We start from the raw sequence: 20,908 nt of genomic DNA, 5'->3' as shown, positions 1-20,908 counted from the left end.
CATTTTCTCGTGACTACATGTCACTGTTTATTATTTGTTTTGTATTCATAAACACATATGGTTATTTCAGTTGCAAGGTTACATAAATGTTTATTTATGTACTTATATAAAATAAAATGACCATTTAATGCCCCCCCCCCCCCCCCAAAAAAAAAAAAAAAAAAATCCTCAGACCCCCCAATTAAATTCTTCTGGAGTCTGATGAGGCTTGGTATGAAGCCTGGGAAAATGCTAAATATTTGAACATTTGTAATAAAGTAAAAGCCATTCAACTTAAAATTCTACATTGTGCCCATATATCTCCCCATCTACATCACCGATTTAATCCAGACCTTTCTCCGCTTTGCCCCAAGTGTAAAACAGAGGTGGGTAACTTAACTCACTGTCTTTGGTCCTGTAGGTTTAGTATAAAAGAAATTTGGACAAGATTTTTTCCATCAGTACCAAATGTAATCCATTGTATATGTTATTGGGAGTGACAAATAACAGTCTTAAGAAGAACTGTGAAAAACAACTATACAGGATGCTTACATTCTGCACCAGGAAATGTGTTCTTTTGAACTGGATAACAGACAAGGTCCCATCTAAAACACAGTGGCAACGAACTGTTCTTGAACATGTGTCATTGGACTTTTTAACAAATAAACTACACAATAGAGAAAACATGTTTCATAATATTTGGGACCCCTTTATGTTGTATATTGATTTGGATATTTCAGCTATATATTTTTTTTTATTTGAGCTGAGGTAATGTTAATGTTATTGTTGATGTTCATGTTGATGTTGGTGTTGGTGTTGATGCTGATGTTGTTGTTGTGGTTGTTGTTATGTTTTGTTTTGTCTTATTTTCTGTTTGTGTTGTAACATGGAAATAACCAACCATAAATATATGATATAAAAGAAAAATATATAGAAATATGTAAACACTTCCTGGTCTACTAGCATTTCTTATTTATGTTACCACAGTGACCCGTGTATTATACAATTTTATCAAACAAAGTAGCACAAGCAAATGCCCCCCCTCCCCATTCCGCAAGGCTTTGTTAGGGCTTTCACTCAGATGCAGTTCCGACACAGAGCCAGCAGATGTCCCTCTTCTGACTGTCTGAAGTGCTTCGAAACAGTGTGACGTTCATGAAGCATTTATGTCTGGTTCATTGGTTCATGAGGCTTCAGTTTCACCATCACTAGCTAAAAGTATAGAAATGGTGCCTAGAAGCTAAAAGTAGCACAACACTAGCTAAAAGTTTTTATTTTTTAACTCTTATAACATGAGCTGTTTATGTTCGGTTGTTGCATTTTCCTTCCTGACATCACTTGTAGGAAAAACGGAAACAGCTGAAAGGGTTTAAGCTGTTTATCAAGTCAACAAAATACCCCCTCCCTCTGAGCCACCCTGTCAATTCAGTGTTCCTTATTTCTATTTCTGAAAGTTGGCAACGCAACATGAGAATGTCTCCTGCGCTAAAAAAAAAGGACCAAGCTCTTTTCCTTTTGCATTTTCCTTTAAATGTAATTGCTTAAAACGACAAACATCATGATTAAAATTAAGCAAAGCTGGCGGGGAAACATTGACACACCTGTTAGGGTGAGCGAGCACGGAACCTTTGCGTTTCGAATGTTTCTGACGGACTGTTTACAGAGTTGGCAGAGGGGAAGTTATCTTTTGACAACGGAAGTTTGTAGTGATTTGAAGAGAGCGCTTGTGTTTTGCTGAAGAGGGTCTGTTTGGGAGACTTTCTTTATGCCGAAGCTCATAAAGGTGTATGATTAAAACGGAAGCAGTATGTTCGCGGGGCTGCCTGAGCTTGGGATAGCTAACGGAGAGGACCTTAAAGAAACTCTCACCAACTGCACGGAGCCTCTGAAGGCGATTGATCAGTTTCAGGTACCTAGTGTTGTTGTGAGGTCTTCTTTCTGTACCTTTTTATAGAACTGTCTTTCACCTACAAATACGCAACTTACATGAAATGACTTTTTCAGAACCTCTGTGAAACGTCGGGGTTAATATCTTAGCGGTCAGCAGTGTTTATCAGCTTATATTAAAACACTGCTCACTCAGCAGTGTCTTTAATTTTGCAACAAAAAAATGTTCTAACAAGGAACTACGTGTAACAACATGGTACCGACAAATCCATAGACATCCATTAAAACAATAGTAAAAGTTGAATTCATGTCTACGCGGATAAATGTTAGTTTTATGTTCTTTTAGTTGAGAACATTTCCTTTTGTTATCAATTCTGACGCTTTACCCCTGCGCAGGCGCACTCCTCCCGCTCAAACTTAAACAGTGGGATAACCAATGACTTATACTATATAAGTATCTAAGCCATTGGGGATAACCTTTAGCTGTGGCCCGCGTTTCACCTCTCGGCGGCGGGCGACAGCTAAATGTTTTTGATCTGTGAGCTCGTGTATTCGTTTGTCTGCCGCGTTAGCAAAATATCTCACGAACTACAGGGCGGATTTTAATGAAACTCACAGAAAGTAATCGTTGGATGCACATCTAAAACTTGTTAATGATGGCCACAACGGCGAAGCAGCCCTAGAAAACACAGAAATGGCTTAAACTCGGTCGGTTTGGCATATTTTGAACTAAAATTTGGTGTGGTAGTAACTAAGAGTCATCCCCCAACTTATACCCTGAACACGAACTCATTGTGTAAGGCCTGTGCTTTAAACTTTGCCATCAACTATTGGCGTCAACTCTGTTAGCAAAGCACATCATGTTCCATTGGATGAATTTTAATGAAATGTTCAGAAGCTAATTATTGGGTGTACATCTACAACTGATTAAGCTTTGGAGTCAGTCCATTTTAAGACAGCCAACTGACCTTAGGAAACACAAAAATGGCTGCAATTTAGTCAGTTTTACAGAAATTTAGCTAAAATTTGGTGTAGTGTGGTCATAACACATACGTTAGGAGCTAGACATTGCATGACATCCTAATGTTTTGATGTCAGTCTGTTTGTCTAGTGATATCCATTCCTTCAGAGAATGCTAGGCCTTTAAATCTTATTTAGTCAAAAAGTGAAAGTGCTCAGTATCAGTAGCAGCTAGACATAAAACTGACGAGTCCTTGTTTTGACTGCAGATGGAAAATGGCATCCTTCTGCCAACGCTCCAGTCGGCCCTGCCTTTCCTTGACCTCCACGGGACGCCTCGGCTCGAGTTCCACCAGTCTGTTTTTGACGAGCTTCGAGAAAAACTGATGGAGCGAGTTGCCATCATTGCCGAGGGAAAGGATGAAGACAGGTGTGTGGCTGCTGGGGGTTTGACTTTTGGTGATGTTTTCAGAACAGCTGACGCTTAAAACTGTTGTTTGTTTATTTCTTTTTACAGATACACAAAGCTTGAAGAGCTGCTGGAGAAGAGCTTTCCCCTTGTTAAAATCCCATCCATTCAGCCAGTGGTGATGCAGGTGCTGAAGCATCTACCCAAGGTAAGTTTTGAGATCACAACATTGAAATCAAACCTGGACTTTCCAAAGTTCTTATTGGGGCATTAGCAATACCAAAGTACAAACTGAGAATCTGTATTGTAAGCTGCCATGCTCAGAGTATGTGTTGAAGATGACTTTCAGCCATGATAACATCAAATTTTAGCTCAATATCTGTAAATGTAACTGAGTTATAGCCATTTCTGTGTTGTGTTGGATACTTTTATTTAGCTGTGACAGCCATCTCAAACATAAACAGGCCCAACTTTTGGTGACAGGCCATAACAAGTGAACTTCATTTCTAAGAAGTTGATCTTTCCCTCCACACAGATCACTGTTAGTCTGTCCAGTGGTTGTTGAGGTCAAATTGTTGTACAAAGTACCTTAGCTAAAGATAAGATGAAGACAGAAAAGGCAAAGAGCTCCTCTTTATCTTCGTCTGATGTTTTTTTTTTCTGTAGGTCCCAGAGAAGAAACTGAAGCTGGTAATGGCCGACAAAGAACTGTACAAGGTGTGCGCCGTCGAGGTGAAGCGGCAGATCTGGCAGGACAACCAGGCTCTGTTTGGGGATGAGGTGTCGCCCCTTCTGAAGCAGTACATTGTGGAGAAGGAGGCGGCTCTGTTCAGCAGCGACCTGTCTATCCTGCACAACTTCTTCAGCTCTTCACCAAAAACTCGCCGTCAGGGAGAGGTCAGGCACCTTCTTCACATCAGTCCTCCTCATCAGTATACATTCAGTCACCTAGATTTTCTTCAGCTGTAGAGCAATTCTGAACTGAAATCTATTGTTTGTAAAAAGGTTCAGACTTTGGAATAGACATTTAATTTTGGCATCTGCTCTTGGATTTTGGATTTCTCTTTGTAGATTTAATTCAGTTATTTAGGGCCAGATTGTACCTTTCAAATCATCCTTTATTTTTGAAGCTCAATAAGAGCAGCCTTCTCAAATCAACAATACATATCAAATCCCTGGCATTCCTTGAAGGAATGCATATCACCCACTGTTTTTCATGTCAGAGGCTTAAATTAGTGTCATTTTATGATGAAAAGGGACGGCGGTGTAGCTGTTTTGGTTAAACCTTTAAAACATAATTGAAAAATGGCATGTGACTTTGTAACATCTTGTGAGATGTATTGGCTCTCAGAGTATATGTTGTGAAACACTCTCAGCTACTACCTCACCAATTCTGAGTAAAAGCCAATTTTATGTTGGCTGAGGTTGATTAGCTGTGGCAGCCATTTTGAATTGGGTTGACTCCAAAGGTTAATCAGTTGTAGAGGTACCTCCGGCGATTACTTTCTGAGAGCTTCATTAAAAACTGTCCAAAGGTTCATGAGATATTTTGCTAACAGACAGACAGCGTTGACTCAGAGTTAATGCCAGAGATCTGAGCAAAGATTGTTGCGCAATGAGTAGCCTTTGGATTATGGATTGTGAATGACTCCCAGCTACTACCACACCAAATTTTATATCAATCACTGCAAATATTGACTATGTTATAGTCATTTTTGTGTTGTTGTTTTTGTTTGTTTATGTTCAGCTGTTCACCCAACGATTTTTGCAAGTGTTATTAAATATATTATTAAAATATTAAAATTCTTTTAGCAGTTCATGAGTTATTTTGCAAAAGATACAGACAGCTGGACACGTAGATAAAGGGGAAAAACATTGTCACCCTTTTGTCCTTGGTTGCAGGTGATACCACAAACTATAAATTTAAGGAGATGGTGTGTTTGTTAAAGAATATCCAATCTTCTTCGTCTTCTCTTTCTTTCAGCTGTTCCCTTTTCAGAGGTCTCCACAGCAAGTCCTCCTCCATTTAACTCTGTCTTCTGTGTCCTCTCACTCCAACTACCTCCATGTCCTCTCTAGCTGCATCCATATATCTCCTCTTTGTCTTTTTCCTGGCAGCTGCATCTCTAACATCCTTCTACCAATATACCCACTGTCCCTCCTCTGCATGTCCAAACTATCTCAGTCTGGCCTCTAACTTTATCTCCCAGTCCTTCAACCTGAGCTGTACCTCTGATGACCTCATTCCTAATCCTGTCCATCCTTGTCCCTCCCAAGGAGAACCTCAACATCTTCAGCTCTGATACTTCCAGTTCTGTCTCCTGTCTTCTTATCAGTTCCACTGTCTCTAAACCATACAACACAGCTGCTCTCACCACTGTCTTGTAAACCTTTCCTTTGACCTTTGCTGCCACTCTTTTGTCACAAATCCCTCCTAAAACTTCTCTCTATCCACTCCATCCTGTCTGGACTCTCTTCTTCACCTCTTTACCACACTCCCCGTTTTCCTGGACAGTTGACCCTGTCCTTGAAGTCCTGCACGTTTGTGACCTTTTTTTAGTTTTTCTCCCACCTGAATCAAAGAAAAGTCCAAGTCTCACCAAACCCTGGTTAAAGAATCATCATTTGTGTTACCATTTCTGTTGTCACTGTGCTGCAGGTGGTGACAAAGCTGACCCAGATGATAGGGAAAAACGTGAAGCTGTACGACATGGTGCTGCAGTTTTTACGAACCCTCTTCCTTCGAACGCGAAACGTCCACTACTGCACGCTGAGAGCAGAGCTGCTGATGTCTTTACATGACCTGGACATCAGCGAGATCTGCTCCGTGGACCCCTGCCACAAGGTGAGCTCCAGCTCTCTGCTGATCCTGCAGCCCTCGTGTTTTAGGTTAGTGGTAAATGAGTTTCTGTTTCGTGCTCTCATAGTTCACTTGGTGTTTGGACGCCTGCATCCGGGAGAAGTTCGTGGATGGCAAGCGAGCCAGAGAGCTGCAGGGTTTCCTGGATGGTGTGAAAAAAGGACACGAGCAGGTCCTCGGGTAACAAAGAGCTAGTAGTTTAGGTCAATCCACAGAATATCAGATCTTGAAGGTGTGGATTAATCATCGGAGGGTTTTTGTGCTTCCCAGAGATTTGTCTATGATCCTGTGTGACCCGTTTGCCTGCAACACTTTGGTCCTGAGTATTATAAGGAACTTACAAGAACTGCTGAGTCAAGATTCTTTACCACGAGTGAGTATTGGCTCCATATCCAAAAAATCTGAAAGTTATTATTCGTAGAGTATGTAGTCAGTTTTTTTTTATTGGAAAAAACTTTTTTTTTCCAGTTTTTTTTCATTGGAAAAAAACAACAACAATTACAAACCCTGTGCAAAATATTTTATTTAACATGTGAACATTCTGTCTGTGTAAAACGCACTTGAAAGAGTAAACTAAAATGGCTGTAAATAATGCTAAATTCATATCTTACTTAGCTTAGCAGTTATTCATCCTGTAGTTTGCATTTCTCCAACAAATAAATGCACATACGTAATTAAAGGCCTAGCATTTTTAAAGTAATGCATGTCACCTGTCGCCTTTAACACCAGAGGTTTAGACTGAAATAATTGTGTGACAAGAAGGGATGGAGTTACGGTCTTGAAAATACACGTATACAAAACAGCGTGCCCAGAGTATGTATTATGGATGACTCTCAGCTACGACCACATCAGATTTTGGCTCAATATCTGTACAATTGACTGAATTCGAGACATTTTTGTGTTTGCTTATGTCTATTAGCTGTAGATGTACATCAAATGATTACTTTCTGAGAGTTTAATTAAAATCTTTCTATAAGATATACCACTACAAATAGACACAGTCAAAAACATCATTGCCTTCACCTTTGGTGGTGGGCGATAAGAAGACGTTTTTAAATAGGCTTCTGATTTTAGCAAGAAAACTTGTCTTGTATGATCCCAACATACTGCTTTTGGAAGTGCTGTGAAATACTGACTTTATTTGAGTTGAAGAATTCATAAAAACTTAAATATCCTGTGATCGTTAAGTAAACTGACAAACGTGTTTTTACAAGAGAAGCTACTCACTCTGGTCATAAAAACTTAAATATAATTTCTACGATTGATTGGGAATAATGTGTTTTACTGTGGTCTGTCCTGGTTTGTAGCTGCAGCTGAAGGATTTATTTTTGACGCTAGAGGTTGTTAGGTTGGTTGAATTTGTGTTGCATGCAAAATATTTTTCACGTTAAATTTGTTTAATTTCAGCTCCACAGTTATCTGTTGTGAAAGTTTTTTGCATGACTACTTGAAAGTCTTTCAGTTGAAAGTGTTTCAGTTGGTTTTTAACACACAATGTGTCTCTCAGGAGGGGGACTTTGCAGCCCCCCCCCCCCCCNNNNTGTGTGTGTGTGTGTGTGTGCGAACAGGACAGTCCAGACCTGTTGCTGCTGCTGAGGATGCTGTCTCTGGGTCAGGGAGCCTGGGACATGATTGACAGCCAGGTCTTCAAAGAGCCTCGTTTGGTGCGTACACACATGAAACCTTCAATCTTCCTGTTCAGTAGGGGTGCAACAGTGCATGTATTTGTACCCAACTGTACGAAAATGGTTGTACAAAGATAAAAATAAATTAAATCTACTATTAGCTGTTTCACAAACCTCTCAGCAGATCTGGAGAAATCCTTACAAATCTCTAAAAAACTTGGACTACAGACCATTCTACATTATCAGATTAATTTATGGTTCTGATTTTACTGTATTGATTCTCAAGTTTTTTCTACTATAGTGTAACTGCAGTTTCTTGATGACGCAAATTGGGGAATATAGGCTTGGAAACTATTTAAGTACATTTCTTGTGCTGCTAAGAATCATGCAAGTTAATAAACATAAATGAGTTCTGATCAAATAGAATAACTTTACTTAAAAAACAAAATCTGTTGACCATATACTATTTAATCGACTAAATTACTAAATGAAAGATTATTTCTGAATTAACACAGTTTTGTGTTTTGAATTTGACAGTAAAAATACCAACATTTCATCGTAAACTGCAAACAGACCACTGCTTGTTATTTTAAGATGTTCCAGCACCAGGAAGAACTATTCTGATATATAAATGTTCTGGGTTTCCCTCAGAAAAGAGGCTAAGCCCAGTGGTAGGTGGCCAATCGCCGGCTGATCGCAGGCCAACCGTAATTTAGTTTAAAAAAAAAAAAAAAAGATTAAAGTTGACAGGAAAGTTGAAAATATGTCTATTTATTATGTGATATTGTAAGATATTTGTGTCAAATATTTGCACACCTACAGTTTTACAAAAAGGCACTTTTGAAATACGTTTTTAAACAAAAAAATACAATTAAAATAAATAAATAATAATAATAATAAATAATTGATTGCACCTAATTTAAATCCTAATTTATGTCACATTTACAAATAAATTAAATTAACATAAATGAAAAAGTGCAAACAAGGCTCCAACACACGTCTCATGTCAAGGCCAATGAATAACAACAAAGAACTCTGAAAAACAAACAGATGCTGTACTGTCCTGTGCGTTTTGTGGCACAGAATGCATGTTGGATCACTACTGAGTTTAATAGAATAATTTGACTGGTAAACAAGGATAAATTAGCTCGTATCATATTAATAATTTCACTAAGAACATACTTACCATATTCGGTCTTGAAAAGCCACCTGCTGAATTTCAGTTCAACTAACCATTTTTGGTTAAACCCGCTGATGTTTATTGCTGTGGCTCCAGCGACCTGTTAACTCAAGGTATCTGAAGGAGGCTTGGCCTCAGGGTTCATTAGAGTCCCGCAGGGCTCCACGAACTGCACACGGACCTCAGTGCGCGGTGGAGGCGTTTATATTTGCCACTTATGTCGGTGCAGTATTCTCCGAAAAGACAGGGGGCAGTATGCTACGTAACCAGTGGAAATACGGAAAAAAAGCGAGCAGATGGTTGTCACATCAAATATGGCTGCACGTACTCAGGAGGAAGAGCTGTTGTGTTTCTGGCTGTGATACAGAGAGGATGTGTTTGACTTTTATTGATTTATTTGCTTTAGTTGTGATTTGCCCATCATACGACTAATATTTCTATAAGAACTCCTTTTTATCGGCTACAGCAGTAATCTCCTTCAATTAGTTTTGAGCCGTTTGATTATCTTTGTGATCTCTCTCAGAGGGATCATATAAATGCTGATAGAGGTGAACCAGCTCCGCTAGAGCAGCAAAATCAACCATTTTGAATGGAGCGCGGCATGCACGGTCCTCGCCAATTTACAGAAGGTGCACGACACAACACTGCGCGGGACCTTCGCGGAGGGGCGGGGACAGCGCGATTGCGTCACTGTTGGCACGCGCACCCTTGCGCGGTGAAGTAGATAAAGGTAGCGGTTTTGGGGGTGCAGGTGGGAAAAAACGAGTATAAAAATGACATATTTATAATAAACAAGCAGAGCTTAGCCTGGCAGCCGGGTCACTAAGGCCTGGCGGCCTGCCAGGCTTATAATATGCTGGGGGAAACCCTGAATGTTGTTATAATCTGATTTTTTTGTCTGGGATATAGTTAAGAAATGAACAGGTGAAGGGATGGAGGTTTTTACTGACAATTTATTCTTAAAAAAATTGACAAGAAGATCCAGAGCAGGTACATGAGCTTACGATTAGGTCAGTTAGACAGTTAGCTCTTCCTTATGAACAAAGTGACCATTTTGTTTTTAAGAAGCAGCAGCATTCTTTAAGTTTCACACACAGGTTAAAGTTTTCCATTTGACATTCTCTGCACTATTTCTCAGGATTTGGAGGTGGTGACCCGCTTCCTGCCTGCAATGATGTCTGTTGTCGTCGATGATCATACCTTCATTGTAGAACAGAAGCTTCCCAACGAAGAGAAGAGCTCTCTGTCGTATCCCACCACCCTTCCAGACGCATTCAGCAGGTGAAACACGAAGGGGAGAGGCTGATGCAGACATAAAAAAATTTGCTTGTACCCCTTTTGTTTAAGAAAGAAAAACCTGCAAAGGACTTGAAAATGACAAAAAGAAAAAACTTACTAAAAATCAACTAATGAAAATCAGTCATTGCTTTTGAATTTTGGTTCACCAAAACGTTTTTTAAAATATAAGCTAATGAAACTGGCCTTGACAAAAAGGATGGTATCCTTAGAAAAGATTGAAATTAATTTGACCACATGAACATGTTATACTAAGGTGTGTCCTGTAATCAGCATCACAGGTGTCTTCAATCTTTTAATCAGTTTCATTCAATCTGTTTAAAGTGTGAAAAGTAGTCACTGCTGTTTGGTATCATGGTGTGTACCACACTGAACATGGAGCACAGAAAGCTGAGGACATGCTGGTGTAGATTCTCAGTCATCCAGGTCGTGGTAAATTCAAAAAAGGTTAAAAAACAAAAACAACTGGACTTCTATTCTGTAGTTGAAGATGTTTCGCTTCTCATCCGAGGAGCTTTCTCAATTCACTCTCTATTTCTGAATTGAGAAAGCTCCTCGGATGAGAAGCAAAACGTCTTCAACTACAGAATAGAAGTCCAGTTGTTTTTGTTTTTTAACCTTTTTTGAAAGCTGAGGACAGCGTTGTCTCAGGAGCTTAGAAGGAAAATTATTGACAAAGGTAGAAACTATAGGACATCTCCAAGCAGCTTGATGTTCCTGTGCAGCAGCACAGATTATTCAGAAGTTTTAGGTCCAGAAGATTGAAGCCAACCTCCCTGGATGTTGCTGCAAAAGGAAAATTGATGACAAATTGAAGAGACAGATAATATAAATGGTAACCAAACTGCACATGGAAAGAGAGGACAGCCTCAACACTGAGGATCATAGGAAACCAACCCACACAGATCAGTACCTTCAGTCTCACCACTCACTGGAGCGCAAACTCTGTGTCATCAGAACTCTACAGCATCAAGTTGAACACGTCCCCACGAGGACAGAAGGGAAGGAAAAGGAACAAAATCATATCAATAAAGCTCTCCAAATATGTGGATATCCTAACTGAGCTTTTGTCAAGTCAGTGAGGAAATCTATCAAACACATCACTGAACAGAACAAGGAGAAGAACAAATGCAAAAAAAGAAACATTGTCATCCCTTAAACTGCCAAGAATGCAGACACAGCTCATCTGTTGGTTATACAGAGACCGGATAGCCCTTTAAAGCCACCCAGGCACCCCGTACTTCCGCAGCACCCCTCAAAGAATGCTTCTACAGTCATAAACCTTCTCCAGATCTACAAAACACATGTAGACTAGAGAGTCAAAGTCCTATCATCCAAAGTGAAAATATTTTTATCTTCCAATGATTTTGAACGGGTGATTCACACTTTTATTAGCTCCCAACTTGATTACTGCCATTCCCTGTACGTTGGTGTAAGCCAGGCTAGCCTCTCACGACTGCAGCTGGTTCTGAACGCTGCAGCTTGTCTCTTAACACGAACGAAAAAGCGTGAACATATCATTCACTGGCTCCCCGTTCATTTTAGAATTGATTTTAAAGTTTTATTGTTGACTTATAAGGTCCTAAATGGGCAGGCACCTGCATATTTGTCTGATCTTCTGCAGCCTTATGTGCCCTCTAGATCACTTAGTTCAAGTGTCCATTTGTGTTTAGCTGTCCCAAGATCCAGGCTGGTCCACAGAGGTGATCAGGCATTTTCAGTTGCAGCTCCTAAACTGTGGAATCAGCTGCCCCTTCACATTAGACAGGCTTCAACTCTTGGTGTTTTTAAATCTCCTCTTAAAACACATTTATATTCACTGGCTTTTAATACATTGTGAGAATTGTAATGATATTGTATTTTGTATGATGTTTGTATTGAATGTTTATGTGTGCAGCACTGTGGTCAACAACAGTTGTTTTTAAATGTGCTATATAAATAAATTTGATTTGATTTGATTATTTACTCCTAAAAAAATAAAAATACCCAGCCAGATGACTTCTCTAGCTTTGCACTATAGTGAACAGAATTATAACTCATCTGCTTGATACTACTCTTCTAAATGATAGGAGTTTCTTGCTGTTTCTGTGCAGTAATATTTTGAAATCTTTGACTTTTTTCTTTATCGGCTCCTCTCAGGTACCTGCAGGACAACCGAGTGGCCTGTGAAATGGGGCTCTACTATGTGCTGCACATAGCCAAACTGAGGAACAAGAACGCCTTGCAGCGGTTACTTCCTGCTCTAGGTAAGGATCATTCCTCTGCTGTGACATGCAGATTCTAAGACTCCTCCAGTGAGCTGAATGCCAGAGGCAGTGACCCCCATGGAAGCAAAGGGTTGTGTGGAGGAGAGGAGGGCTACTAGTTCACAAAATCAGCTAACTAATAAAACTTCTGGTGCTTATCATCTGTAAGAAAGAAGCTCATTACTCATTACAGAGCAGAGAAACAACTGCAGAACAACCACAGAATCCAATCAGCACTTTTTTACAGGTTTCTATAGGTTTTATTCCAGCAAACAACATGATTTTCAGTTTACAATCTCTATTAAAGAACTACATGGTACTAAACACTAAAGTAACTAAGTTCAGATAACTCATGTAAAAGAAAATTTCAAAATAAAAATGTTTGGGTACTTTGTAACAGGACTCACCCAAAAAAGTATAGGATTTCATCCTAAAATGCAGAGCAAATTCTGTACTTGTAATCTATTGTTAACAGAACGTTAAGGCTTTTATTTTCTCTACTTATTTTAGAGCCTTTCTTTATTCACGGATTGTAAGAACTCCTCTGCACCCATATTGTCTCGTGCATGTACAAATGGCAGAAGAAAGTTGTCATTAAATGTCTCTGACTTCACCTGACTTCATTCGCATCACTGAGCGCTCTGATTGGTTGCACTGAAAAACTGAATTGGTCATCCTGTCTTACAGATAAATGTAAACAGTTTAAACATTGAATAAATGCACTTTGTGTCATTCACATGGACTAGACTGAACCTTCTGGATTATATTAGAAGGCATATTTTAAAGGGAATGATGTTTGTAAGTGCACACAGGTGTGTATTTGTGGTATTACTTTGCCTGACTTGACAAGTTCTTTTGAGTCAAACCATTTAAAGCCCTCTCATACACAGGGTCCATGCTACCAGAGTGATCGCCCACTCCAACATTTCAATGCAACACTAGTTTTATTTCTGTAGCACATAAAAACAACAGAAACTGACCAAAGTGCTTTACAATTCAGTCAAACAAATAGAAAAGACACCAAAAATCGCAAAGAAATTCAAGAAATTTTAAAAGAACAAGTAAAGCTACAATAAAATGCAGAAACCCACCATAAAACCATCAGCTCCAATTGCATCTCAAACTTCCTGAATCAATGCCAAAGTAAAAAGATGAGTTTTAAGCATAGATTTAAAGTCTCAACAGTCCCAGTGGTCCATATATGAAGAGGTACACTTTTCCACAGATTTGGAGCTACTGCAAAAGCCTGATCACCTCTTTATTTTAGTTTGGCTCTTGAAACATCTAAGAGAAACTGATTGGTTGAATGGAGTGCTTCTACTGGAGTGTAGTTGTTAAGGAGATTAGATAAGTATGATGGGGACAGACCTTTAAAAACTTTAAAAGCAAGCAAAAGTTATCCAGAAACCAACAGGATGCCAATGGAGAGAACCCAGGACCGGGGGTTATGTGCTCATGTTCTTAGTACCTTAAAAGATGCTGCATTCTGGTTGGTGTGTAAGCGATGCAGAGATGATTTATCTAAATCAACATACACAGAGTTACAATACTCCATCCGAGAGGTAATAAAAACATGAATCCTTATTTCAAGATCTTTGGTAGGGAGCTGTGACTTCACCATGGCAATGAGTCTGATTTAGGATGAAAAGTAGATTTTACAACTTCAATTTAAAAGCACTATAAAAAAATACCCAGATTCTGGACAGCAGAGGGTCTGTAAGAAGCAGAGAGTGTGAAGAGTATTGCATTTACCACAACTGGTAACTTCAGCTTTATTTTCATTGAGACTCAGAAAGTTTAGTTTTAACCAGGTTTTAAATGTCATTTAGACAGTACAAGTGGTTCAAGTGGATTGGTACTGTGCAACTTAATGGGCAGATAAACCTGGATATAATCAACAAAGCAGTGAAAAGGGACGTTATGTTCAAGAAATTTCAGCTTAATTACATACTGTAGCTCCAATTCACATAAAATTATAGTAAATTTACAGACAATGTAAAGTCACTGTAATTGATGGAAAAATTTGAGTCTGGAAAAGCATTAAATTTTAAAGTAAAACTGTCGAGGAATCCTGTAAATGATTTTTCACCCAGTTCAGCTCAGTTTAAGTGCTTTTCATGTGAAATCAGTGTTACATTTATTGTCAGTAAGGATGCTTTAAAGTGAGACACTAACCAGCAGATGTGTAATTAGCAGAAGGATGTAGGGACTCTGGATGAAGTCAGATCTCTCTGTTTGTTGCTGTTTTCCTGCAGTGGACACCTACAATGACATGGCCTTCGGAGACATCTTCCTGCACCTGCTGACCGGACACCTCACACTGCTGTCGGACGAGTTTGGATCGGAGGATTTTTGTTCTGTTGTCTTTGACGGTTTCCTTCTCACTTCGTTCTCCAGGTGGGTTTATCTGATCCTATTTAATGTGTCATTCCAGTTTGCCTTTGTGGCTCCTCGGCTCCTTATTTATACAGTACTGCAAAAAGTACAAAAACACAGTCTGATTTAATTAGAAGTTGAATTCCACCATCTCAGTTGTATTTGTATCTGAATGTCTTCCAGTAAAGAAAACGTCCACAGACACATCCTGCGCATGTTGGTGCATCTGCACCACAAAGTCCTGCCCTCATACATGGAAACGCTGATGAAAACTCTCGAACCTCCAAAACAGGTTGGTGCGGTTTCTGCTCTCAGCTCACGCTTTGAGAAGTGAATGGTAGAATCAGGACGGTTGCTTGTCTCATTACATCTCTGCCTTCAGAAAAACCTTTTAACTTTTCTTTTGAGATGACAAAATTAACACTGGCTTTTGACATTTTGCAGGTATGTTATAAGTCAGAAAATGAAATGTTTTTCTCACCTGTAAATGTTCTCTGATGTATAAAGAAGGCATTTTGGGTTATTTACAGAATTTCCTTAAGTTTTAATAGGAGTTGTGTGGGATCATTTTGTGAAAGTCCCTCTAAGAAACAGAGCAGTCTCGCTCAGCGCTGTCTTTCAGTTTGATTTCCAACAGCCAGTCTGCCGGGGGTGGAGGTGGAGGTGTAATATTGTCTTGCCTTGCGGTAAGTCCTCACTGGGCTGCAGCGACTGGTTTGTGAATGGCATTTAGGAGGAAGTCCCCAAACTTGTCTCGAAACGTTCTCGTAGGTTCTCAGTTTCCTGGCAGGTGTCATAGAGGCTCATATGAGTCTTCTCCCTTAAATGGTACACTTTTTTGGACAACAAATTTTCTGTCAAATTAGCCCAAGTTGCTGCAGGCGTCTCAAATCATTTCAGATAAATTATAAGGAATTTAGCCTGATATACTTTTAACATTGTGAGGAAAACTCTTTCCTCCTGCTGACCCTCAGTGGATTCTGGGCCTGAAATGCGTCCACTGTGTCCATGTATTTGGACTGACACGCCTCACCGGTCAATATTACTTTTGATTTCCCTTATTTTTACCAGGCAAAAACTCATTGAGCTTTAAGACCTCATTTATAAGAGTGTTCTGGCCAAAACTAGCAACAAAACACAAAGTTTCATAAAACAGACTTTAACAAAAGCAACAGTTAATAATGAAATAAAACATAAACCATAAAATCTCTTACTTTAAATAGGGTGCATGACCATAAATGTCTATTCATATCAGATAAAACTCTTACAACCTGATGTCTGTTTCTCAAAATCTGAGAGTCCTGTTGGGTTTGAAATGTACCAGGATGTTGTGTTTGGAGAAAATCGTTCTGGGTTTTTCAGATACTCCTGCAACATCAGGGATGACAATGTTTTTCTGTCTGTTCTTCTCCAGGTGTTTTGAAGATTTCCTCGCTGATTTGACAAAAGCCCAGTTAGGATGTCCACATGTTTGGAGAGCTTTATTGATATGTTTTTGTTCCTTTTCCTTCCCTTCTGTTCTCGTTGGGACGTGTTCAGCCCAATGCTGTAGAGTTTCTGATGACAGAGCTTGTGCTCCAGTGGGTGATGAGAGTCAAACAGAAAGTACTAATTTGTGTGGGTTGGTGTCCTGTAAATTTCAATGCTAAGGCTTTTCTCTCTTTTCATGTGAACCAGACAGTAAAAAAAAGCAGCTTGTTGTTGTTAGCATCCCCTTAGGTGAACTTAATGTTGTCAACCAGTGGCTCAGTGTTCAGGGAAGTTCAGGGCTTTCTGTTCCACTTCCTTCATGTAGAGACTGGCCACAATGGGTGACACTGAAGATCCCATGGCACAACCATGCTTCTGTCTGTAAAAACTGTCATTATACTTAAAATACACTATATTGAAAAAAGTATTCACTCACCCACTTAAATGATTGAATTGCATGTCACTCAAGTTCATAATTGTGTGAAGGGAGGTAAGTGAATACTTTTGGCAGTGTAATGTAAGTGGTAGAAAGACAGGACCAACTTCACCCCAGACTAGATCCATACCCTCCTGGACCTCTGTTGTTCTTTACAAATTGTTTTCTGAAGGTTTCCCTTGCTTCTGACAGTTAATGCCAAAGTTTTAAGCAACGATGATATGCAATGTGTAAAGCTATGTGATATAAATTAGGCTGAGCTACTATCGGACCAAATATTAGCTTAAAAATCTGTTGGCCTGTTTTGTTTTCTAAAATCAATTTGCTATTGCAGCCAACTTGAATTAGATTGACTCCAGAAGTTAATGAAGTCAAGATGATGATTAATTTGTGAAAGTTTTATTAAAATCTTTCCGTGGTTTATGGGATTTTTTTGATAAATAAGATCGTTGACTCCAGTAGTGAGTGTAAAAAATTTTAAAAACAGATTTTTCACGATCAGTTGGCTCTCAGAGTTTGAGATGGAAGCGACTTAACTCTCACACCAAATTTGAACGCAATATCAGTAAATTGACTGACTTCGAGCCATTTTTGTGTTTTCTGTGATCAGCTGATTGTGGCAGCCATCTTGACTGTGATTGACTCCAGTTTCAAAAAAATTCTATCCAGTAGTTCATGAGATACTTTGCTAACAGACATACAAATGAACACACACAGACAAGTGCAAAAACACTGTGTCACATATGTTTATTACAATAAGAATCACATTTTTAGTGATGCTGCACTGATTGATATCTTGTTCTGAGTGCATGTTTTTTCCAAACAGGGTAAAGTCTGTAACCGCCGTCAGTAATGTGTTTCACACAGTTTATCATATCATTGAGCACCACAGTTGCTGAATCTGCTTCTGTGTGTGACCACAGTGCAGCGAGCCGCTGAAGGAGCTACACAGTCAGCTGACAGAGAAGCTGGAGGCTCAAAAGAAGAGCCCGCCACCCCCAGACGAGACCCCATCCCTGGACCTGGGGCTGCACCCGGTCTCTGTGCCCACCACCCCCTCCACGCCAACCACACCCCTCTGAGACCAAGGAGGGGGAGGGGTCAGGAGACGAGCTGATGAGTGGACACGTCACATTTCTTTTACACATTTAGCTTCTGTAGATATTAGTCTTCCAGCTGTGAGAGTGTGATCCAACCACCCAAAGATTTTTCTCTGACAGTTTTTTTTAAATAAAATCTATGTTCTTGCATTTTCAATCAGATTTACAGTATTTTCTTATGTGACCTACAGTAGTTATGTGTGTAAAATTGGAACTGTGCCAGCAAAACAGGAACCTTGTAAATAAACACAAATTTGTCAGTGTTTCAGCCTGGGTAATGACTTCACACCTTGAGCAACACGTCAGTCTTTAGACATGTAACTCTTCCCCACAGGAGGAAAAAAAAGTGTTCAGAGTTAAGAGCTCATTGGGTGGCTGCCCTGTTTAGTAGGCAGTGTGAAAGAAGAAGCAGCACACACTGAGGAACACTTTGGCTCAGGTAAGATCTTTTCAAACAAACCTTATAGAACTTTAATCTACAACAACAACACAAAGTCTTGACAGAACTAGAGGTGTTTTGATTATTTGCTGTAGTTTGGCTTACGTTTACCAAAACGTGGACTGTACTTAATGACGCTGAGGAGTAAAATCTGTGATAAACCCTAAAACCAAATGTCCCTGAACCCACTGAGCTGAAGTTTTCTGGGTTAAAAAGTGAAAGTCTTTTGACAGAAGCGGGGAAGTGACTTTCACCACAGCAGTTACAGAAAGCAGCTGATTCAAACCAAAGATATTTAGCTTTTTTGTTTTGTTTTGTTTTTTTGTGTGAAAAACTAAAGCACTTAGCAACCAAAGTTTTGCTCAATATCTGTAGAATTCACTAAGTTTTGATCATTTTGTGTAGGCTAAGTCTGATTTAGATGTGGCGACCATCGAATCAACACTGAAAATTAATCAGTTGTAGACGTCCATCCAATAATTACTTTCCGAAAGTTTCATAAAAATCTAATTATTGGTTCATGAGATACTTTGCTGGCGATGCAGACTTGCATACATGGACATTAACATCCCCCTTTTGCCTCTGGCAGTGTAAGATAACGTTTATTGCACAACTATTGTCACCTCAAAATAACATATTTTTTTTCATTACCTTCCGTTTTATTACGATGAGTCAATTTCCTGCGTGCTGATATTGATCTTTGAGAAAGCAGATCTTATTTTCAACTGAACATGTTCCCTGCCTCTTGCACAAAGACTACTGGAGGTTGTCATCAGCTCCCCATGACCCAGGAAGGAGAAGTTGATAAAGAAAATGGCTGAACGGATGGGTGGATGTTTTCTGTGATGCCACAAACTGAGCTGGACTATTGAACACAAATCCACTGTGACATAATAAACACTTATCACCTATTTTATTGTGGGTGGTTTTATTTGAAAGCAGTTGTATTTCAAGAGGGAACTCTACAGAGTTGACACCTGCAGGTCAGTCAACAAGCACCAGTTGAATGTTTGGGTACGCCAGTGATTCTCATTCAAAATGAACGATACATGTCCAAGATTTTAGCTGGTGGTAAGGTATTAAGCTAAAATTTGTTGTGGTTGTAGCTGAATTTGATTCCCACCTTATACTCCAAGCCCTAAATGATTGCACAAGATCGGTGTTTAAAACATTTACCATTAACTACTGAAGCTGTCTGTCTGTTAGTAAAATATGTCACGACCCACTGAAAGGATTGTAATAAAACTTTCAGAAGTTACTTATTGGATGTACATCTACGAGTGATTAACATTTGGAGTCAACCTGGTTCAAGATGACTGTCACAGCCAACTCGCCTTTAAAAACTCAGAAATGGCTCTAACTCAGTCAAATTTACAGATATTATGCTAAGATTTGGTGTGGCAGTAACTGAGCATCTTCCTCAACACATAATTTGAGCAAAACACACTTCCCAATATCATTACTTAAAATGTTCGCATTAACTATATGGTCAATTCTGTTTTCTCCGTTAGCAAAATATCTCATCAATTACTGGACAGATTTCAATGAGGCTCAGAAAGTGATCACTGGATGAACATCTACATTTGATTATTTTTGGAGTTAACCCAATTTAAGATGGATGCCTCAGCTAAGAAACTGTAGCAAACGCAAAAAGGGCTATAACTTAATCAGTTTTACAGATATTGATCTAAAATTTGAGAAGCTAAAATTTCAAGGTTTGACCAAAATAGCTATAATGCAGTCATTTTTCAACATAAGATGATCTTAGTCTAAAACTTTGTTAAAAAATGTGGTGGATATGCATTCCTTCAAGGTATGCATTATTACAAATAATCTGAGTTAAAGGAGCCTTGATGTGGCCTTTCAGTCCACTGATTCTTACCAGAAAACTTGCAGGTAGAGATGGTGAGAACCAAGTGGACTTAACCTAAAAACTGCTGGCTTAATTGTTTAAAACTTCATTTATATTTTCAAAGAAATATAAAAGTTTTTGAAACATGAGGGTTGTGAAAGACACGTTTGCCAAAATAAACAGAAAAAAGAAAAACATAATAACTGCAAATCTTTGCAGGATGTGCAGTGCAGTCATCACTTTCAGGGTTAGCCGAGCTGCCACATGGTTTTGCCACTTTTAAATGTCAGGAAACTTTCCTTGGAGGAAGTGTAAAAATGGTAATTAAGGTGTTTGTATTTATAGATATGAGATGCAAATCATGCATCCCAGTTCCCTAACAGCAAAGAACAGGAAGTGATATATATTAATAACACTGATTGATACAGTATATAGTCATTTTTGTGCTGGCTAATGCTGATCACATATGAAAGCCATCTTACCATACCATACCACTGTATTTCTAAAGCACTCAAAAACAGCATAACTATGGGGCGCCGTTTGTAAATGAGCTTGTGCTCAAAATTCATGCCTAAATTTTGTCACATTTAGCTTCAAACACTGTTTAAAAATGTAGTGTGGATTTTCTGATGTCACCTTTTACAACATTTAGCTAGTTAAATGTAATTGTTACAGCTACATGCTAAATATAAATATAAATCCTAAATGTTAAATGTTATATCTAAATGTTAAATGTTATATCTAAATGTTTAGCTAATATGCTAATTTTTAATGCCTGAAACAGGAAGTACCA

At 39.0% G+C, this 20,908-nt stretch overlaps 2 protein-coding genes across 2 annotated transcripts in view; both read left to right on the top strand.

Annotated features, from left to right (window-relative positions):
• Positions 1-1,643: 1,643 nt before the first annotated feature.
• nelfb (negative elongation factor complex member B) lies at positions 1,644-18,087 on the top strand. Its single transcript, XM_017433958.3, has 13 exons — positions 1,644-1,888; positions 3,096-3,256; positions 3,344-3,443; positions 3,902-4,132; positions 5,895-6,080; positions 6,163-6,275; positions 6,366-6,468; positions 7,664-7,759; positions 10,039-10,181; positions 12,336-12,442; positions 14,698-14,839; positions 15,002-15,110; positions 17,648-18,087. Exons 1-13 carry the CDS (start codon positions 1,787-1,789, stop codon positions 17,804-17,806), a joined length of 1,752 nt encoding a protein of 583 aa, XP_017289447.1. The 5' UTR covers positions 1,644-1,786; the 3' UTR covers positions 17,807-18,087.
• An 80-nt stretch (positions 18,088-18,167) lies between these two features.
• The window catches only part of LOC108246425 (P2Y purinoceptor 2), a 7,273-nt gene continuing 4,532 nt past the window's right edge, over positions 18,168-20,908 (top strand). The window contains exon 1 of the mRNA XM_017433961.3: positions 18,168-18,263. The gene's annotated coding sequence lies outside the window, so the exon portion shown is untranslated. The remainder of the gene's footprint in view (positions 18,264-20,908) is intronic.

Source organism: Kryptolebias marmoratus, linkage group LG1 (assembly GCF_001649575.2).
Source record: "Kryptolebias marmoratus isolate JLee-2015 linkage group LG1, ASM164957v2, whole genome shotgun sequence".
Classification (NCBI taxonomy): Eukaryota; Metazoa; Chordata; class Actinopteri; order Cyprinodontiformes; family Rivulidae; genus Kryptolebias; species Kryptolebias marmoratus.
This window is presented reverse-complemented; position numbering and strand designations above follow the sequence as displayed.

Excerpts from the sequence above, each read along its gene's own strand:
- nelfb (XM_017433958.3), top strand. The coding sequence starts at position 1,787 with ATGTTCGCGGGGCTGCCTGAGCTTGGGATAGCTAACGGAGAGGACCTT. Across the intron at positions 3,444-3,901 it reads TGCTGAAGCATCTACCCAAG|GTCCCAGAGAAGAAACTGAA; the intron begins GTAAGTTTTGAG and ends TTTTTTCTGTAG. Across the intron at positions 6,081-6,162 it reads CCGTGGACCCCTGCCACAAG|TTCACTTGGTGTTTGGACGC; the intron begins GTGAGCTCCAGC and ends GTGCTCTCATAG.